Source organism: Brachycentrus maculatus, unplaced genomic scaffold, assembly GCF_059751285.1.
Source record: "Brachycentrus maculatus isolate JH-2025_06_01 unplaced genomic scaffold, ASM5975128v1 h1tg000085l, whole genome shotgun sequence".
NCBI classification, from domain to species: domain Eukaryota; kingdom Metazoa; phylum Arthropoda; class Insecta; order Trichoptera; family Brachycentridae; genus Brachycentrus; species Brachycentrus maculatus.
In genome coordinates, this window is record NW_028280839.1 from 1,227,072 (window position 1) to 1,250,813 (window position 23,742).

Genomic DNA, 23,742 nt, shown 5'->3' on the forward strand with positions numbered 1-23,742 from the left:
CTTTGTTCAACCATACATTTCATTCCATATTTTTATATATAATAATAATAATAATAAAACCCTTATCCGCACCCCAATGGTGCATAGGGCACTTTGTCTTATAAACGCAGTGTTATCATGATCGTTTTACTTATGAAGGAATGGTGATCAGCCTTCCGCTTCAGGTACCAGTCCATGGTAATAAATAAATATTACAGTGAAAAAATCACTTATATTTATTTTTACCCCCCTTAGGAATCGAACCCGGGACCTCCAGAACGGTAGCCGAGCGTGCTGACCATTACACTACGGAGGCGGACATTTTTCTTTCTTTGATATTTTTCTCTCTTTTGGTTTTAGGGATTCCGGATAAGGCAATGATGTCATGGGTCGCCTTTACCTGCTGTGGTCACAAGTAGTTCCACCACTTTGTGTTGCGAATTCCCAACAAACGTGTTATCGGTATTCGTAAATATTGGCCTCAGAGTGCTTTGGTAGTCATAACAAAGAATTTACATACACAGTCCGGCATACGATAAAATAAAAAGTCAAGTTGCTGTCGAACAAAATAAAATAAAATAAACTTAATAACTAACTGTCGCACCACTTCTTCACGGGGGTAGGCAGAGAGAATAGAACGCCACACCAATCTGTCTTTTCAAACAATTTTCACCTCTTCCACTTTCATGCATCTTCTCATACATGCACGCCGATTATTCCGACTCCTGATTTGACCACTTACAAGCATTTGAAATACTTGATTATGCCAGTTTTTCATAGGTTTTCCTCTGCTCCTATTCCTAACTACATTTTGCCTTATCGTTCTACCTTTGATTGACAACCACACTAGTCAAATTTTTAAACAACATTTAATATAATTCATGCGTTGTTTTAAGTGTGAGTTCTCAGCAGCATCAACAGTCGATTTGACTGAAAATATTATATTTACCAGAGACAATTATTTTAAACATTTACAAGATCCTTCCCGAATCGTTTCACATTCTGAAAGACGCCTGAAAACACTATTCGAAATTTTTATATACATATTTAGCCAATAATTTGACTTATTATTTCGAGAAATAAAAATACTTTGTGTTCTGATCCACTCACATTTTTATTAACCAACTAGTTTCGGCATTTACATTTATTACTACTAACCCTGAAGAGGGCAACAGGTTGTTGCCGAAACTAGTTGGTTAATAAAAATGTGAGTGGATCAGAACACAAAGTATTTTTATTTCTCAAAATAATATATCAATATGATCCACAAAGTTCATGCTTTCAATATTCAAAACAAAAAAAAAATAATTTGACTAGTTATTTTATTCATATTTCCGGTGTGTCCAAATCCTCGTTCACAAATCCGAGTTTCATTTTATAAAACACTTTATTTTTATATACACATGTTTTAGATGGAATTCATATATATATGTTAATGGTAAATATAATCTTTTTTTTCAAATATTTAAGTGCGTGTTAATTTTAAATGGTAAAGTTTCGACTAAAACGATAAAATCACTGCTTCAAAAAATATCTTTATAATAAAATGTATGTTTAAGACCCAATATTCACATTTTGCAATTTTATTTTGTCTAAATCCTGGTAACATTTCACCAATTAACTTTTTTCGTAAAACACCGATTTTGCATTGCAAAAATATGTTTTTCTTCGAAATAATTAAATAGTTTTGAAGAGAAAATACTTATTGAAAGTATTAAAATATTTGTTCCATATATAATATAATCTAAAAAAAACAAAAAATATTCAATATGTATACATTCTTCTAATTAAATTAATAATAATAATAATAAAACCCTTATCCGCACCCCAATGGTGCATAGGGCACTGTGTCACATAAACGCAGTGTTATCTTGATCGTTTACACATGAAGGAAAGGTGATCAGCGCTCCGCTTCAGGTACCAGTCCATGGTAATAATGAATAAATATTAAAGTGAACAAAATCACTTATATTTTACTTTACCCCCCTTGGGAATCGAATCCGGGACCTCCAGAACGGTAGCCGAGCGTGCTGACCATTACACTACGGAGGCGAAACTAATTTAGTTTTAATTTGTACCAGAAGATGAAAACATTTATCGTTTTCGAAACTAGTCGTAAATAAAATAAAACTCAATTCAGTGGATTATTCATGTGTTTAATTTAATTAAAATAATCATGTCATTCCACAAAGTTAATGCCGAATCAATAAATAATATATACATTCTTCAACAAAATCGGGCATAAACATACATGTGTCCTCTCCGGTGATCTCCGGTTGAATGAATTGTGTGTAAGAAGTATTCCAGCGAATAACCCCTTCAACGATAAGCTTTAAAAAAATATATACGTTTGTGCAAACAAAACTGTTAACAATTTGAGGATTCAGGTTTTGTTCTTGCCACTCCGTTGGTGTCTCAGTCGTGTCGTTGGTGGAGAAATTTCGCTCATCAGGAGGCGGGCAATTCCAAAGAAGAACCGCGCACATAAATCAACTTGTAGCGTCCAATTTCGCGTTCATTGCGTTGAGCGTTAACCTTTTGCATACACCCAATTCTCAGTGTTACTGATCGCGAATGTTTGGATAATTAATCCCACTCTTTTATTTCACTTCTTACCGTATTTGGGAAGAGGTTGGATGAAAGTAATTCGATTTAATTAATAAAACTAAAGATTTAATTTTAAACGTTACATAATTTATTTTTTATCTCTCTAGATTGTTCAAGTCAATCGAAATTTAAGTATGGGTTTAATTTAAAGTAAGGTGGGATAGTCAATAGCCAGCAACTTAATTTTCTACATTTAACGTGGTTGAATTTATTTCTTAAAAAAACTGTTTTCCTATTAGAAAAAATAACTATTTCTTTGATGTAAATATATGGTTTTGAAAAGAAAAATATGGATATACAGTATATTAAGAATGATATCGAGTAAAAAATACACAAAAAGGTAACGAAGGAGCAATGGTATGCGCATGTGAGGAGAATAGAACCATCTAGATTCCCCACATTGCATTGCACAGCCAATGCCAAGGTAGACGACTCCGGGACAAACCACCAAAGATATGGATTGACATCTGGGAATCGACATTGCAGGAGGCAAATATCTCTTAAATACAGGCCACAAGGTCTACACAAAGCAAAAGAAGAAGACGAAGAAGAAAAATTACACAAAATTTACTGAAGAAAAATTACACATTATAGTGTATGAAATTTTCAAAGTAGGGAATTTAAATTTAAAGACTCCAAACCTTCGTGTACTCGTTAGTGATTAAAAATAAAGAAAAATAGTATTAGAAAAAGAAAGCGGTATAAAAACACGATATGTGATGTTTTAAACTGTTTAGATGGAAAATATGTATGTACACTTATTTCACAACCTCTTTCTAAATGTTTGAACTATTAGTTACACTAAAAAAATGTTTAAAAAATACCGACACAAACAAGGTATCTCGTTTAAAATAATTACAACTACTTAAATTTCTTTGCAGGTATTAAGTGTATTATTATCTTGTATTACGTGGTAGCTTTACTAGTCAAAAAGACGTAGATACAAATTTTTTGCGATGTCGCAAAAAACTAATAAATAAAAAGTGAACGTCAAATCTCCTTTGAGCAGTGCAGACGCGACTTCGTAGCTATCATGTACCAAATAATAATAAAAAAAAACTTCTTACTGTTATGCAGATAAACTTTTACTTTTTAATTTTGGACTTACGGATCTGTAGGCGGACACTCCTGTATAAATATGAGATAGAGCCTTCCTTATTTTATTTGTCGCGGTCAGAAAATATCGAGGGAGTATAAGAAACGTCGTGGGTTTACATGTGAAATTGCCCATGTCAAAATATGGTCGGAATGATTTCATATTTTCAGGTAATAAATTAGGATTTTAAATTCAAGCCAAAGTGGGCTAAACATTCAATTTTAAAATTTTAACTTACACACATTTATTTTTCATATTATCTTTTGACATCTCATCAAAGATGAAGAAGAATATGGATGTATGGGCATTTACGGGACTGACCACCGTCATAGGCTGGTTTAAGTAATCACTTTACACACGCGTAACATTCACCAATTCTACCCTTTTATTGACAACCACACTACTCAAATTCTTGGAAGTTCTATATACATGAACCAATTTAGAAACCTTGTTCTTGAATTACTAGAACTTCACTAGAGACATCTATTGGTGAAATGTAAAGAAGCTTTTTTACTAAGCAGAAATTCTTATATTAGTATGTGAGGTCCGAATCATGGATTATAATCACATACATGAGAAACCCCAGATAATATCATTTACATTTTTATTATTTGAGCTTATAATTTGATCAGTTAATTTATTTACAACATTTATAGTGTGTCCAAATACTTGACAATCTTGTTTGTTGATTTGATTTGTGAATGTTGTAAATACATTTTTTAATATTGTATTTCATAATAAAAAGTCAAAATTCATTGGTGAACCCCAGTCAGTTGTCAAATAAAACAAAATTGGAAAAAAAGTAAGGTGGAAAATGATCAGTTATAACTAGCTAGCACTTTTACTTAAATTTATTATTATAAAAAAGTATTGATTGTGAGTGACTGGTTCCTAAGATAGACAAATAAAGAATACTTTTGCCAGACTTTGCGGGTATTTAAACGATTGCGGCTTTGTTGTTGTCACCAATGTATCACCAACAACCCACATTCCTTATAATTACAATATATAAACGTTCAGTTACTGCTTACTGAAAATTAGTTACACATTTGTTAAGAATTCTATTTTTTAGTGTAATTATTGAATGAAATCATGTTATATATTACAAGTGTCTCCAAAGAGATGAAGAATCTTTTGTTTTCTACCCGAGAGCAGTCTGACCATTCTAGGCCCTACAATCTTGCATTTGGTTACCTGAAGTTAATTTTTTATGCATTATTGTGACGTCGCCATTTTACCCATTATTGAACATCCATAATGCAATATTATTTGAAATCTGTATATAAGCACTGTTAAACGATTCCTATAATTTCTATGTATCATAATCTTTTTTTTAAAGCCTACTTTGAGTTTTTCGAATGGTACCATTTTTTATTACGTGTTTTAACGTTATCGTGTCAATACGGAGTGGAACAAATATAATATTGAATTACCGTTTTCCGTAATTTAAACGTTCGAGTAAAAGTTTTATACGACAAATACAACAATGATAGGAAAATGTGCGTTTTTATTATAATAATATCAATCGTCAGTCAAACATGCTACCAGATATAACGCAAAGTTTTAACATTTCGTTCTACTTGTTCATATCCATGTTTTCCGCGAACGCCTGTACTTTTTCTCCGTTCAATTGCTGCGATGATAATATTAGTATTTATCAAACCTTTTCTTTTTTAACGTCAATTATAGTAATAGATATGAGAGTAGTACCTTAAGAAATTTCTCCCATAGGAATAAATACACCGTATGCAAATCCAGTAGTAACAGTATATCATTTGAAACTTTTTTCAATGTAAAAGTTTGTGAATGGTTTAAAAAATTACTGTTCATTTTTTCAATGTGGGTTAAAATTTTTAAAACACGGAAATTTTACAATGTTTTAAGTATATCTAAAGATTTGGATAAAATTTCTCTAAAAAAATATACAATTTAATTTAATTTTATTTGATTTACATTTGCTTTCATTTCACTTCAATATCAATTAAATTAAATGCATATAAAAAATAAAAAATGTAAATATTAAGTAAATTATTTATGCTTTCGTTTATATTCAGACCCACAGAATAAAGCATCTGTAGCTTCCGAAACTTGTCGTTAAAATAAATATAACTCAAGTAGTTAAAAATAAGTGTTTTCATTTACAATTAAAAACAGGTTTTGTGTACTGTAAGAATATATAAATACATTTGTATGATATAAATTAAGTGCAAATAAAAGTTTAAAAAAAATATAATATAAGCTAACAGAAGAAATAAAAAATATTTCGTTAAAAATAAACCTGTAATTTTTAGCCATGAACAATGTCAGCCCGATCGATACACGTGGAAATCCAGTAACAAAAGATTAATCTCGTATAATACCTTGTTAGTTGGTCCATTTAACAATGGGTTTAGTTTTGTACTTAAATAAAAGCCATGGAGTTGTACTTGGTCATAGTAAATGGTTCGATGAGTGAATCTAATCAACCGTAACATCGGATAATTAACATACTTTCTGTTTTTCTACGATTGTAAGAGAATTAGTTATATTGTACCTGTTTTTCTTTTCTGTTGTCAATAATGGGCAGAATTGGTGAATGTTACACGTGTGTAAAGCGATCACTTAAACCAGCCTATGAAGGTCGTCAGCCCCGTAAATGTCAAGACTTCCATATTCTTCTTCATCTTTGATGAGATGTCAAAAAATAATATGAAATTTACTAACATCTGACATGTTTCTCAGCACTTATATAAGTATGCACCGTGGTGTATTTGGGTAGACGCTCGACTGCGAAACTGGCATCGCGAGTTCAATTCCCAAATTGGATTGCAGATTGCAAGAAAATATTGTAAGACAATTTCATGTTTTTTTTTGTCAATTAGTCTAGGTGTTTGTTATGCATTTTTCACATTTACCTTCCATATCCTTACCATCCTACCTACAGACAAGCCTCTTAAAGTAGAAGCTTTGTGGATTCTTCCTTCTTCTTCCAACCCTTATCCGCAACCAATGGTGCATGGGGCACTGCATCGTATTGATGCAGTGTTATCTTGATCATTACTTACATGAAGGCAAGGTGATCGCTCCTGCGCTTCAGGTACCAGTCCAGGGTAATATTAAATAAATATTAGTGAGTAGAATCACAAATATTTATTATCTACCCCCCTGGGAATCGAACCCGGGACCCCCAGCAAGGTAGCTAAACACGCTAACCATTACACCAAGGAGGCGGACGGTTATTTGGGTTATTCCTTAAAAAAAGGTATATGGCGTAAAACCTCTAGTTACGAACTTTATTCTTTTCTTAGTAACCGTTTGTTATTTGGTTAATTCGCAACTCTGATTTTTTCGATAAAAAATAATTTTTACAGGCGCCGTGGTGTAGTTCGGTAGACACTCGACTGCGAAACTGGCGTCGTGGGTTCGATTCCCGTCAATTGCAAAATTAATTCAAGAAATATTTATTTTCAATTGATCTCGGTGTTCGTGATGTATTTTTCACATTTATTTTCCTTATCCTTACTACCCTACCTGCAGACAAGCATCTAAAATAGACGCTTTGCGGGTTATTCCTTTAAAGAAAAAAAAATTGAAGAAATTATTCAGTTTTTTTTTCTCGTTGTTATTGTTGCTCTCGCAGATCCAAATAATAGGCACAGAGCGATGGTCTAGGGGAGTGGCAGTGGTCTGCCTGTCAAACACGATGTCATTGAACTGCGAATCTTTCCAAAGAGACAAAAAAATCCGCGGAGCAATCAGTGTGGAGAACGGGTAATCGATTTCATAGGCGTCGATCATGCGAGCGAAATATTGCTCCTTAATTAAAACCAACTAACCATCACGCCGCTTCCCCGCAGGGGTAGGCAGAGAGAATAGAACACCAGACCACTCCGACTTGTAAAAAAAGATAAACATTTATGTTTTTATTATTTACACAAATATTTCAATTTGATACTTTATCTGGATTATCTCCAATTATAGGTTTTTGTTTTTCATATTATTTTCATCATCCCAACATCTCAACATAGATGAAGAAGAATATGGAATAGATGATTCATATTAAGTTTTTTTTTTAATAAAAGAGAAATATTTGTGTTTTTTTTATTATTTTCACAAATATTTCAATTTCATACTATTTCTATGAGCCTAAGCGGTTCATTATTAGAAATAGGTATCAATTTGTGGTAGAGTGGGTTCGAACCGAGAAACTCTGACTCTTAAGTCCGCGACACAAACGTTCTTCGCCTCTTCCGTATTTTTGCATCTCCTCATACATTATACCCGGCGATTAAATCGACTCCTGATCTGACCGCTGGCGCTGTCAAGCTAATACTTGACATACTAAAATGACATACCCTATAATGCTAAGTTTTCTCGCTCTTCCTCTGCTCCTACTACATTCGCCTCACATTTCGTCCATATGTCCAAAGCATCTCAACACACCATTCTTAATTTTCACAATCAAAACGTTGATAATGTGTATTTTATTGGTTGAACGATATTGTTTTGCTAATACATAATATATATGCACATATTCTTTACATGATATGTAATTAAAACTTAATGATTTCGGAACTTTGTCCGCCTTCGTGGTGTGATGGTTGGCGTGCTGAAGGTCCAAGGTTCGATTCCCAGGGGGATGTGAAAATAAATATTAGTGATTTTACACTCTTTTTTGTCCGGCTCCGTAGTGTAATGGTCAGCAAGCTCGGCTACCGTTCTGGAGGTCCCGGGTTCGATTCCCAGGGGGGGGTCAAATAAAAATATAAGTGATTTTTTCACTCTAATATTTATTTAATAATACCCTGGACTGGTACCTGAAGCGGAGGGCTGATCACCTTTCCATCATATGTAAAGGATCAAGATAACACTGCGTTTATATGAAGCAGTGCCCTATGCACCATTGGGGTGCAGATAAGGGTTTTTATTTTATTTATATATTTTATTTTACACTCTTATATTTATTTAGTATTACACACTTTTATACCTTGGACTGGTCCCTAAAGTGCAAGAGTGATCACCTTGCCTTCATGTAAATAAAGATCAAGATAACTCTGTGTCAATACGATGCAGTGCCCTATGCACCATCAGAATAAGGGTTAAAAGCAGAAGAAGATATAAATAACATAATACATTACATATTCTCCACAAGAGATGTAATTAATACAAAATGAACTCGGATCGAGAAGCTAGATAACCATGCGTAACAACTTCACAAGGGAGCCTGACAATGTTGCATTTTAAGAATTATAATTTTTTAATCTTGAATCTAAATGATATTCAATTATACATCTCCGTTGTTAACACCTTAGCTGTTGAAATTAAAATACAGTTTAATTCTATGACTTCCGTAAAGTCTACATATTTAATTTCACGGATAGCGAATTACATATCAACGGAATCTACAGAGCGTTGTATGATGAGATGTTTTTCTCTAAATGGAAACTGATTTGATCGTATGCATTTAGAAAAATAAGCATATAATGTATGAAGATACTTAATATGTGGAAATGTAATGTTGACGGCTGAACCATAACTTATTGAAGTATAAAGTACGGTAAATATGGTAATAATTATTGCGAAGGTACTATCGTAATTATGTATTTATCGTCACAGATTATTGCCTACCACATTGGTCGTCATACGGCTGATCGCAAGCTGCATTTTGCCCCTCTTTTTACAAATGTGAAAGCATATTAGTGACATAAAAGAGCATATTGTGGGGTGGGTGTACAGACAAAAACGTTAAATCGAAAAGATGCAATTTTTACTAATGATGGAGTATAATAAAGTTTTCATCGTTCTATAAACTGGCAAAATACACTAAGTAGTTTGAAATGTCATATTTATGTGGTTTTACAAGTAAATTCAACATCAAGTTCAATAGCAGGTATTTTATTCAGGCTTAAAGCTTTAAAAAACAGGGATTTTTAAATCTATTCAAATTATTCAAACAGGGATTTTAGAGTTAGCGTTTTTGTCAGTATATCCACGATATATAAGTAAGGAGTTACTTACTTCAGCCTTCTTCTTGTGTCCAGTATTGAACAAAGGCCTCCCTATTTATTTGCTCCCCTGGGAATCGAAGACAGGGCCTTTAGCATGATAACCAAATGTCCTAACCACTACACTATGAAGGCGGATAATAATCTTGTCGTTAAACCCCATTGTATCATTTTGAATTAAATAAAGCCTAATTGATATATTTCAACACAACATAAAATGATATATTATTTTTTGACATCTCATCAAAGATGAAGAAGAATATGGAAGTCTGGGCATTTACGGGGCTTACGACCGTCATAGGCTGGTTTAAGTGATCACTTTAATTGGTGAATGTTACACGTTTGTAAAGTGATCACTTAAACCAGCCTATGACGGTCGTAAGCCCCGTAAATGCCCAGACTTCCATATTCTTCTTCATCTTTGATGAGATGTCAAAAAATAATATGAAAATGACTCCTGTAATTGGAGATAGTCCAGATTGTGAACAAGTATTTGGACACACTCAAAATGTTGTATATAAAATGATATGTTTTCAATTAACTTTCATTTACTCAATATTAAAGAAATAAAAATATGGCTGTATTGCAATCATTTTCTAAGAAAAGAAAACGTTCTTTGGGGGTCTTTTTATAGATTTCTTTTTCATATGAAAATGTATTTGTCGGTCGCTTTGAATCAAAAGTAAAAGTTTGCTCACAAAACAGTTGAAAGAAATTGAAAGTTGTTTTGTTCGAAACACAATGCCTACTTTATGGACACATCAAGCCGTTAATGTCAAGATTTGGACAGTAAAATATGTCAACAAATTAATACATCTTTAATTTATTAATATATGTGACATTAATTAAAATAATGAAAAGTTCCACCAATTAATAACGATATAAATAATCAATTAATCCCATACACTTAACTTGAAACTTTCGAATTAAAAATTCAAGACACGTTTTAATTAATAAAATAGTAAAATGATTAGATAAATGTCTTATCTTACAGTTATGGTTATAATCATACTCGTATGTAAGTGTCATAAATTGAGATGAAGATTCTGCCGTTTTTAAACAAAAGGAGCCTGACATCTATATTGCATCAATTTTTAAGTGGTATAAATATACTCACAAATATATATATAAATATATATATATATATATATATATATATATATATATATATATATATATATATATATATATATATATATATATACACACACACACACACACACACACACACACACACACACACACACACACACACACACACACACGCACATATTTTTAATGACAGTTAATGTTCGGTGTATTGAAAAAAACTAAAGTTGTTTATTATTTAATTATCGCACTTATATCGAATAAGGAAAACGGTTAATAAACATTTGTTAGCGTAGATTTTTAAGAATGAAATAAAAAGATAAATAATAATTTTATATCAATGATTTCTTTTACGTTCATTTTTTATTATTATTTTATAAAGCTTTTTTGTATTCGATAAAGATGAATATTTTTTGTAAAACAATCGTGATATATATTTTATTTGTACATAAATTATTTTGAAATACTCCTTTCCTATTTGTCTTGATAAATTAAACAGCTAGCAGGAAAGGAAATGAAAACCATTTTTGTTGGACCAATTAATACATATTTATTCATATTTTTTTTAAAGTACATTCACAGTGAGATATTATTCAAATACATGTGTCTAACACAACATATTTAAGTTTCGCATTTGTTTAAATATGAAAGAAGAGTTAATTAAGGAATAAAAGTAAGTGTAGAAACATAATGAACGAATGTAGTAATGTACACGGTGCCAAAAAAACTGCTGACGTGTTGATTTTTAAAAAATATATTCGATGGCAATACAAGTGGCAATGATATAAAAAAAGACATTCACTGATGCAATGAATAAAATGAAGTTAAATTTGAATAGTGAAAGAGTAAATGATAATAGTTAGTAAAGTAACTTATTTTTCAATTTAAACAAATTTAGTTTTTCTATTTACAGATATCTGCACTTTTACTAGTAATTCAATAGATTGAAAGAACATTTATAAAATGTGTAATTTAATTTACGGACAGTAATTTATTTACATATATTAAATCAAATTTACAAAAAAATCACAAATAATTTGTAGAAGAAGTGTGTTTATTAGAAGCAAAATAAATGTATTCGTTTTTTCACAGCAAGATTTTATTCATTTTACCCAGGACATCAGTCCAAGGTTATATGAAGTATCAACTTGAAGGGCAGGACTGATCACCTTGCTTTTATTTATAAATGATGAAATTTACACACATTTTTCTTTGTGATAAACATTTAACAGACCTTTGCGTTAAGATACAATTATGAAAAGGGACAGTAGACTATTAATACACATTAAAAATAACACTGGGCAACAATTTACACCTTTTGTTTTATAACTGGCATAAAAATACCTGATCTTTATGCACTTTACATATCTGAATTCAAATCCAAAACAAAAAATGAAGGACGTCAGATTTTTTAATTATGGATATTATAATATTTTAAAATATAGGTTCATTGCTGCGGCAAGTATGCATTTTATTATAAATACATATAATTTATACGTGTTTGTAACATATTTTTGCATTGGAAACACAGTAATGTTGGTAACATTACTTTCAATTGACAGATGCCACGTGGTAAGTTATCAGTTTTAATGGAAAAGTACACTCGAAACCATTAAAATAATACGTAAATTCGGTATAATGGTTTGTAAAGAGTAGTTCTAGACTTTGCAAGACTGCTGCTAATATTTTCAAGTTTCTGAGGGAAATGGAATGCTAGATGGCAGATTACTGCAAAGAAAAACTGACGAAGATCAGTTTAAGAGAAAAAAAACCATGAAACACTTTTTGATTCTGATGTTGACTAAAGTTTGTATTATTATTTTTGTAAAAATATAAGTAAACATATAATGTAATCGTATTCAATATCAACAAGTAAATATATTTCCATTTTTGCTCCATAATTATCAAAACTTTTTTTAATCCCTTGGACTAAAACAAGTCTAGATTCCAACCACTATTACGGTTTCAACGTATGGGATCCATACAAACAATAATATAATATGACTGTAGCGTCAAAACTTGACGTGATACAAGCTTGTCACAATATAGACTTTGAATAAGAACGATCAACTTAGTCAGAATCAGAGATCAAAACTTCAGTTACAAAATCATTGCTAGCCAGTGTTTTTAAAGAATAATTTTAAAGAAAAGACATTAAATATAGTACACCTTAGTTACATGCTACCGTGTATTATAATTCATACATTCATTACTGTGTAATTGTTAAAGAACTAACATACTTTTTACCAAATCTCACATTAATATCTTTTGTATGAATAACATAATAATCAAGAAAATATTATTTACATATTGTATAACTGAAAAAATATTACGGAGAAACATTACATGTATTTAACTACAGTACGAAGATGTCGAAATGTATTTCAAAATATTTTAATGATATTTCCTGTTTTTAAAGAAGGCTTCATTATTTTTTATTGTTGATTTTATTTTGAGAAATATGTTTCACAAAACATAAAAGTTTTACATTTGCCTAAATTTTTTAACTTATTCATGTTAGCAATATTTAAAATAGGTTGTAAGTACGATTTAAAAAAAAAAACTTAAAAATTAAATATTTTCTGGGCTGTTTAATAATAATAATAATAAAACCCTTATCCGCACCCCAATGGTGCATAGGGCACTGCGTCATATAAACGCAGTGTTATCTTGATCATTTACACATGAAGGAAAGGTGAGCAGCCCTCCGCTTCAAGTACCAGTCCAGGGTAATATTGAATAAATATTACAGTGAAAAAATCACTCATATTTATTCTTACCCCCCCTGGGAATCGAACCCGGGTCCTCCAGAACGGTAGCCGAGCGTGCTGACCATTACACTACGGAGGCGGACAAGAATAATAAAATAATAATAATAAAATAAGAATTATAATAAAATAAAAATATTCTTAATATTATTTATATTTAAAGCATTACTTTGTGGTTAGTCATTTTTACTTATTTACTTTTTTACAAAAATGTTAAAAATATAGTTTATACCACTCACCGAATGGTTTGTGGTTATAAACTAATATTACTAACATTTTTGTAAAAAATAAATAAGTAAAAATAAAAATACTATAAATGAACCGAAACATTAATAAACATTCTAAAAACATATGTGTAATTTTATAAAAAAAAACTGTAACCTAGATATTTGTGGTTACTTTTTGTTTGAATTACCTAACGTTTAAGTGACTCTGAATTCTAGTTACGGCTTATGCAACACTGCTTATTATGTCCCTAATTAAGTTTCAACTTTATGAGTTGTAAAGCCTTTTCCTTCTTGTGGGTGGGTTTACTTATATTGTTTGTTGATTGCTGTTTTTTTTAAAGGAATTATCCCCAAAGCCTCTACTTTCTAGAGGATACTAGCATTCCTGCAGTAAGGATAGTAAGGATAGGGAAGGTAAATGTGAAAAACACATCACAAACACCCAGACCAATTTGAATTTATTTTACAAATGTCGGGAAACGAATTCGTCAGTTCCGCAGTCGAGCGGCTACCCAACTACGCCACTTTAAAGTTACATTTATCTCATGTAATTCATGAGTGAAAATTCTAGGCAGAAAAGCTTTTATTTATCTTTAAAATGACTCCTTCAATTATGAAACGTGTCAATATAAAACTCCAGAAAAATAAATTAAATTTTTAATCCAAAGGCTATGTGTCGATTATTATATGTTCAAAATATAATTTAAGAATAAATCATCATCGAGGAAGTTAATCATATTACCTCATAGTTTGATTACAAAGATTGACCAACTCCATTATACGTTATTTCGTTCATTGTATTGTGATCGTAAGATGAGCTTACAGACATTGATGAGAGAAGATTTTTATTTTGTATAGGAGTACCTTTTAATGAATAAATAATTTTGTAAGCAGGTAACATTAATTGCCTGTTGAAAATTCACTCCGATATTAACTAAGTTGGATTAAAATATGATAAATTTTAGATGAAGTAACTTTGGGATATTTCAAAATAGATTCAAGTTGTGAGTGATTCTGGAGATGAATGAAATCTATTATCTATAAAGAATTTTAATTTTTTACTTTTTATAATTTAAAGGTATCATTCAAAATCATTTTTTGATAAAATAAGGTAAAGTTTATGTTTAGAAAAATAATATAATAAATATTTCATAAAATGAATAAATTATTAAAACACTCATTGCAAACACGCGTGCTATTTATTGGTTTATTATTTTAGTGACAGTAGTGTACCTAATATTGAAAGTAAACAGTTATATATATATTCTAAATTTAACATACATAATAACATTTAAGTACAGATAGTTACATCAGATGTTAATAAAATAGTTTTATGTTGACATATATTTTCATCTCATTGCACAAATAGTAAATTTAATAATATCGATTGTGTATTTTAGAGAAATTTTCTAGTTCACTGGTTCTGTGCTCGTTTTAAGAACCAAGTGTTCATAGGTTCAGATTTTCCCTTCATTGTCACTGGACCACGGTAGGTCAGATCAAACTGCGGATCGAAGTTGTCGTCTCGGCATAAATATCTGAAATTAACAAAAAAACATTAAAATTAGTTAATATTTTGAGAGTGTCCTAATAAAGTGTTTTTTTAGAGGTGTACAAATTCAAATTCCCGCAAAAAAATTACTGTGGCACCGTGTGGCACGTAGCGCCATATTGTTGAGCTCTGTCACATCGATGCCATTCAACTGAGGTACGAAGAAATCAGTAATCACGGTTCTGTAGCGCTCTCCATTGACCATAACAGTCTGGCCGGCATCGTCCTATAAAAATATATATAGCCCAATGATTCCACTTGGCCATAAAGCACACTAAACAGTGACTTTTAATGGATGTAAGGGTGTCTCGGTAAAGGCTTCTGGGTTTTCTCGACTCCAAATTCGTAAGGATAAAGATGCATATGGAAGTTAGGGTTTATGACCTGTCATGGGGTGGTTAAATGATCACTTTACGCACGTACAATATTTACCAATCTACCCATGATTGGCAACCACCCGTCTCAAATTTTCGTAACTCCTAGATATATTGATTAATCTCATGAAAAAGTACATATGAGTTCACAACAGCCATCCATGTTGGATTGTAACAGCGTTTATTTAGCAAAGATAGAGAGCTCTGTATTGTGATTATACCTGAAGGATATAAAGCTTTCGGTTCATTTTTCACATTTATTAAAACAGAAACACCATTTATATAACAAAGTATGAGTGTGGTACCTACAAAATCCATTTGAGAAGCCAAATAAATAAAAGCTTCGATTATACAGTATGTTGTATTTTTATAAATTATATAAGTCTTATAAAACTACAATAATTGCTTTTATGTTTCTTATTTTTGGTACAGACAAGAAATTATATTCCAAATAAAATACTTGTTACTTACCACTTGAGTATTATATTTTCTTACGACTATTTTAGGAAGCTACAGATGATCCCATCTACTGGTAAAATATAAGCTGTTTATATTCAAAGCTGTAGATGGGAAGTATTCAGGTAGTAAAAATCATTAAAAGTATCAACTGGTAAAAAAACAAGTGTTTTCCTTGTAATTTAACCATCAAACCATGAGTTGAATGCGGAAACAATAAAAAATTAAATAAAGAAATACTTTTTAGGAGTCTTTTTTAGAATATTTAGTAAAATTCTATTTTATCAATCATATTTTGCCTTTAATTTAATATATTATCAAATAATAATAACATAAATTTTCCACATATATTTTATTTGACCAGAGATCGGGTTTCTTCGTTACCAACATCATCAGACTGGTGATGACACCAGTCTGAAATGTCACTAATGACCAAACCCTGTTACTGATCAAATAAAATATATGTGGAAAAAAACTTTACGGTTGTATTATTTTTTACGTAAAATGCAGTTCCACCAAGAAATATAAATTTAAGTTAACAGGAAAATTATATGGAAATGATGAAAAAAAGTTGTTTGAAAAAAAAAACCTCTTTTAAATTTCTATTAGCTTCGATATGACAAAATACGCGTGTTCTGTGAACAAATAAAGTAAAATAAAAAACACCAACGAAATTATACACTTAAGACATTTAATTTGCTTTCGATACTATAAAAGAAGAAATAATGTAATATTTTAGTATCCAAAATAATTTTTAAACAAATCAAAAAAATGTTCTTACAATAAAATAATTTCAAAACATTTCCAATATAAAATGATAAATGATAAATTGTAAAACAGGTGTAAGTCCCTCTCTAAGCACAAGAGCTCAGTCTCTTTTTTGCGTTCTTAATTAAAATAGTTATAAATGTAAAGAAAATGAATTAAATCGTAAAAAACATTATAACCATAAATGCAAATAAAAATAAATAAAATAAAGGTATTTAAAAACATACACACTCTACAAGCATTTTAAGGCTTCTTTAGCAGAGGGTTGGTAACTATAGCTGTAAATTCCTTTTCAGGGCTTCAAATTATAAAAACCGTAAATTTATTAAAATAACTACATTTAAAATAATTAATTTCTCAAGAAACTCTAAAAAATTAGCAGCATCAAAGTTGTGCAAGGTAAACAAGTACAGTTATGCATCCCTATATAACCTACACCTAACTATAGCTGTTATTCTCCTTTTTATACCATGTTTTCCATCTCTTTTCCTTTGCCTTAAATCGGTAATATAAGAGTTTCTGCTTGATAAAAAGCTTCTTTACATCTCACCAATAGATGTCTCTAGTGAAGTTCTAATGATTCAAGAACAAGGTTTCTAAATTGGTTCATATATATAGAACTTCCAAGAATTTGAGTAGTGTGGTTGTCAATAAAAGGGTAGAATTGGTGAATGTTACACGTGTGTAAAGTGATCACTTAAACCAGCCTATGACGGTCGTCAGCCCTGTAAATGCCTAGACTTCCATATTCTTCTTCATCTTTGATGAGATGTCAAAAAATAATATCCTTTAAATGTATTATGCATGTCCCATCAATTTTATTCTACTTATATATTAAATAGTTATTAGTATACGATTGATCACTTTTCTTATAATTAGGGAGCCATTTGATCCGATGAGCTGTTTTATGCACCACATATGAAAATGAGAATAAAATAATATAAATAATAATAATATATGAAATGAAAACGATTTGGGAGCATCAAATATATCTTTTATTTTCCTTTTTCATTTATTTCTCTTTATTCCAAACCTTTTGGTGAAGTGTGGAAGTCTCTAGGGTTAATAAATTACATAAAATAAAATACAAAATGAGGTATATGAATACATATGCACACACAGATATACATACACAAACATAAACATAACTGAACATAAACAAAAAAAATAAGTCAAAGAGGTTAAATCATCTCATCCACAAGCCGTATGTATCCAAAGGGGACTGTAGCCATACTGCTGTAACTCCAATGGTCTTAAATACAGATAATAAAATAGAATGTGTTTTGTGTACCAATAATGTTTTTAAACAAAAATATTTGATTTTTCATTATCTTTACATACATATTTATTAAAAAGAAAAATATTTTAGTTTTTATTGTAATGTTTGCGATAATACTTCATCTTCATACTATAAAATTAATGTGAGCCTAAGCGGCTCATTATTCAAAATAGGTATCAAATTCTAGTTGAGTGGGTTCGAACCCAGAAATAAATGTCAATGTATGTGAGAGTTTGATTATTATATAAAAAAAAATCACAAGCATTTCCTTTGCCAACCCTACTAATGTAAATACATCCAATAAACTAAAGCATACCATATACACAAAGGGATTAAATTGCGCATGTATGTATAAATACATATACACGATGCAAATGCAATTGATTTTTAAAGAAATTCTGATATAGGGGTTTATACAAATTTTAGGTCAGTTCTTGTCCAACCGCTGTGATATGACACTATATTCAAATCAACCAAGAACACAAAACAAATTTGACTCGAAAAATTTAGAAAGTCTAAACTAACCTCAAATGGTATTGCTCCCACGAATTTAAAATATTTTTAATTAATTAAAATATTATGATAATTTCATTATTTTAATTGTGATATTACTAGTGAATTTCTAAACATATCTGTCAACAAATGTCGCAACAATAAGACATTAATATAAATCGTGAAATCGAAAGAAATATTGTGTTTTTTTTTACGATGGAAGTTTTTATGGATTGTTATTTCGACGAAATTTTTAAAAAGTTGGATAGAGATAGTTTACTTTCACGACACAAGCGGAGAGAACTTGTCCAATATTTTTGGACAGTTATAGCAGGATGTGCTAAAGGTATTTAAAAAAAATTACTAGTCGCCTAAAAAAATTCTTATCGCGCTATTATGTACAAGAATTTATAGCATATTTAGTTTAAATGTCTTAAAAAAGGTAGGGAAAGTGTATAGCTAATAATAATAAATAAAGTTGATCCCGAAAAACAATAAGACAGATAAAACAATACAATAATTTATACAATGAATTCAAGGTGCACAAGGATTGATTGTATATTTAGTTTTTATGTCTAAAAATTATAGTGAATGGTTATAGCTAATAATAAATGAATAAGGTTGATCCCTAAAAACAAAACAATACAATGGATTCATTATCTTATATCGATCAAAATTTGTCACAAAATTTATTTAATTCTGTTATTCATCGTGTCATATTTTCTAAATAAGACACCACTAAATCTGATAGATCGTTATTTCCTATTGCCTCATCAAATTTTGTCGATTTCATACCTTATTTTGCACATTTTGTTTCCAATTTAAATCTTTCTTTTTCAAAAATTGAGCATACCTACACTCAATGAGGGACACCTGTGATTACATTTTTCATGACATCACAATTTATATAATAAAACAATAACTATATATATAGTTTACAACATTTTGAGTGTATCCAAATACTTGTTCACAAATCTGGATTATCTCCAATTATAGGAGTTATTTTTCATATTGTTTTTTGATATCTCATCAAAGATGAAGAATAATATGGAAATCTGGGCATTTACATTTATAGTTTTTGTTTTGCTCTACAAAATACAGTTCCAAGAAATGTCAGTACAAAACTTAACATTATATTCACAGCTTACGTTTATCCAAGAGTAATATGTAAAAAAATCTTTAATAAGTTGAATCATGCGGTTTTTTGTATGTTATGATACTCTACCTTATTTTTTTACTGTTATTGATACTATGTAATTATATTTGCTAATATTCGCAAACGGTCAGTATAATCCATTTTGATTAATTCCTTCACATAAATCATCCACGCATTCATCTTATTTACGCATATTATTAATATTTCAGGATAGCTAATTTGTTGGCCAATATTTTTTGTTGCTTTTCTATTCTATGACTGATATGCAAGACACTTTGGAATTCGGAATCTTATCCCAAGGTCTAATAACTATGAACTTGGTCCGGTGCAACTTTTTATGAGCTGTCCAAATACCACTTGTATGTAACCTGTACTGAGAAAAAAGGTTGTACGTAAACACTATTTATATAAATACACATATCGCCCACTCCTTTCAAGAACGTCATAAATCAAAATACTTGATTTTTCAGGAGAACGATTTTAAAGTTTAAAACTATAACACAATGTTTTAAAAATAAATATCAAGCCACTTATTGAACTTTTTACTGTACAACAGATCTTTTTAGGTAAAACCTGAAGGTTTTTTCTACATTTGAAAAATATTTAATTTATGTATAAAAATAATTAAACAATACATTTTCTTCAAAATGGAAAAACAACATTTTCTGCCCTGTAGCGTGAAATATTAAGTTAAAAATATGCCTCTTTTGCTGGGATATAGTACATTTTCTGGGCATTCCGAAAACATGCACAACTGAAAATTGACGATTTTTGATTTATGACGTTCTTGAAAGGAGTGAGCGATATGTGTAAAAAATATACATGTATAACCTCTAAATGAGTATGGTGTGCGGTAAGCGAATTTTTAGCTCTAATAATTCTAACACATGAGCTTATGTTATGACACGAGATCCGTTTTCGTCTCTATCTTTTGGTATTGTTTATAGCATCTCCTGTCATTCAGGTATATTTTGGAGATCCGTTCAATGTCGGATTTCGTTCGCACATCAATATGGTGTATATCAGACTGTCTTCGTCATATATCGTGCCGTCGCTTGTTTTCGTTATTTTTGTTTCTGACCATCCATTATGACCTTTCTGTAATATCGCTAAGTTTGTCAATTCTCATTGTATCCATGGTTACCAGGTAGCAATTCTGAAAATACTGGATGGTGTCTGCCATACGAATTCATGACGTATTTATTCGCGGGTGTGTACCAACCATAAGAGATAATTTCTTGAAAACAAGATTCAAATAAAAAAAATATTATGTGCATTAGAACACGTGACACAATGTGCTTTAATAATTGGGTTATATAAAACCAAATAAGATAAATTTTTACATTATATATTTCTATAAATTGATTGCCGAATCAATAATGAAGCCATTTAATTTAATTTACGAATAAGAAAACAATTAAAATAAAATTACTCCTAAGTGGAAAATTCCGATTTGTAAACAAAGGTCTGGACACAATCATAATAATTTTGCCCATATTGCAGCTTCACTAAATGATTTTTAAGAACCATTTGATAACAAAAACAACTGCTTTAATTATTACAAAAGTTTAACACTATGTATTGTTTTGTTCGAATTCCAGGAGAGAATGAAGTAGCTGATTACGAGACATCGTGTCGCCATTTCGTCGTGGCTGCACTACGCTACCATGAAAACTCCAAGAACGACAATGGACAAGTTTGTCTGATGGGGAAATACCACAATGTCCTGTATGTGGCTGCTAAACTAGCCTTTGACTGGAGTCTTCAGGACAACTACACCGTGGCCAGATTACTGGATGAGATGTACTGCTGTGAAAAAACGTTCGAGAGGCTTTTCCTTGGTAGGATATCAAGCATTTAATCGGCAGTTCGGTTAACTTTTCATATTTCTTTTTGATGTTAATTACTTAATAAATCGTTCACTTCGCGTAGTGCCACATTTGGACACTAGTTTCGGAATAATCATTCAATTATCAGGTCATCTGTAGACTAAAGTGAAATTACCGTATTCATATAAAACAAAAGTTTTCCCGTTACTAATATCATCAGATTGACGACGATATTAGTAACGACGAAAGACGGACGCTTGACAAATAAAAAAAAATATTATTTATATTTAGTTGTTGTTTTGTTTCTTTAATAATAAATATCATTTAAATCCAATCAAATTATTTACAAACCCCAATGATATAAAATCAGAAAAAAATAAGACGGCATGTACTTAGGGATTCAAATTATTATTTGGTTGTTTACCTTATGCCCAATCGCTAGTTTTACATGTCATTTTATGTTTTTAGTTTCTGAATATTTATTTTTATTGTTGTCATTATTTGTGGCTTCTCTCAATGATATCGCATATTCTATTAAAAAATTATAAGTAAATCTATGAATCCTTCATTTATTTTATTATAGGTGCTATATTTGGAACAACAGCGCCACACTTTATCGCCGGCTGGAAGTCCGATTTCAAAGACAAAGAAGAAAACGTCCACGCATTGGTTTATTTCTTGGATCACGCCACTAACGCGGGACTAGAATACAACGATGGTAAAGCAGTTTCCCGCTTTATCGACGTGCCGCTAGAAAGTTGCGGCAAAGCGCCGCCAGTCCGCGTCGTGGTACAAATTGGCGCTAGTGAAATGCTCATGATTTTATTAAGGTTTGGAGCTCGGCTGAACAGCGGGCCCGAAAACGCGTCTACAAATCCGATCGAAACGATATTAGAAAAATTGAAGGAATCGAACAGGAAATATCCGTACGAACTGGTCACATGTTTGAGGGTTATGCTAAGAGCTATTCCGACCGTTAAATTGACAGTTGACATGAAAGAATACAATGGTTTTGACTATCAGGAAGACTACAACTTCCAAAGAAGGACCATACTCGAGAGATATCCTCACATCTTGGAAGACCATTTGATTCCGTCATCAAGATGTGGACTTAGACCAACAGAACTGAAGCATCTGTGCCGGTGTGCTGTGCGGGAGAACTTATGGGAAAATTTCCAACTGCCTTTTGGTATTAGAAAATTACCCATTCCAAGTGCTTTGCAAAGATACTTAGATCTGTGCGAAGATTAATATTAATAATAATTCAAATATTTATGATATCGCTCACTCCTTTCAAGAACGTCATAAATCAAAAATCGTCAATTTTCAGTTGTGCATGTTTTCGGAATGCCCAGAAAATGTACTATATCCCAGCAAAAGAGGCACATTTTTAACTTAATATTTACCCGCTACAGGATAGAAAGTGTAGTTTTTGCATTTTGATGAAATGGTATTGTGTAATTATTTTTCAAATGGAGTAAAAACCTTCAGGTTTTACCTAAAAATATCTGTTGCATAGTAAAAAGTTCAATAAGTGGCTTGATTTATTTTTTAAATACATTGTATTATATTTTTAAACATTAAAAACGTTCTCCTGAAAAATCAGGTTTTTTGATTTATTACGTCCTTGAAAGGAGTGAGCGATATAGTATGTAATGAGAGTGTTTATTTTCCTTACCAACTAAATAAATAGATAAAATAAAGCCTGTTTTCATATTTTTTTCTAATTCCTTCCCTTCTCGTAATATAACAATAATAATAGTCAGTGATGGAATTCAAAATTTTCAACAACCGGTTCGCCTTTAGGGCGAACCGGTTCTTGATTTTTAATTATTTTTTTCAACACAAACAGAACATTAACAAACCAATTCATAATGCTATAGTAGGTACAGATTTAAAAGTCAATTAAAAGTAATGTAACAAAGTTGTAGTGATTTTGTATCGCATTTTTTTATGTATTAAATGTTTCTATCTCCTTCTGGCCCTGTGGGAGACCGGCAAGTATAGAAAGGAAAACATTGTTTACTTGTTCATTTTTTGAGGCTTATATCTTTCACGATATTCTTTTTACTAAGTGCAATAACTT

At 30.9% G+C, this 23,742-nt stretch overlaps 2 protein-coding genes across 2 annotated transcripts in view; one reads left to right on the plus strand and one right to left on the minus strand.

The window, feature by feature from the left end:
• Window positions 1-14,930: 14,930 nt before the first annotated feature.
• Gycbeta100B (guanylate cyclase soluble subunit beta-1-like) overlaps window positions 14,931-23,742 on the minus strand; it is a 29,315-nt gene continuing 20,503 nt past the window's right edge. Inside the window, exon 15 of the mRNA XM_088257609.1 lies at window positions 14,931-15,288. Coding sequence (XP_088113735.1) covers window positions 15,165-15,288 — 124 coding nt within the window. The 3' untranslated portion in view covers window positions 14,931-15,164. The remainder of the gene's footprint in view (window positions 15,289-23,742) is intronic.
• Window positions 18,774-22,975, plus strand: stops (SOCS domain-containing protein stops). Its single transcript, XM_088257610.1, has 3 exons — window positions 18,774-19,017; window positions 21,429-21,668; window positions 22,240-22,975. Exons 1-3 carry the CDS (start codon window positions 18,888-18,890, stop codon window positions 22,905-22,907), a joined length of 1,038 nt encoding a protein of 345 aa, XP_088113736.1. The 5' UTR covers window positions 18,774-18,887; the 3' UTR covers window positions 22,908-22,975.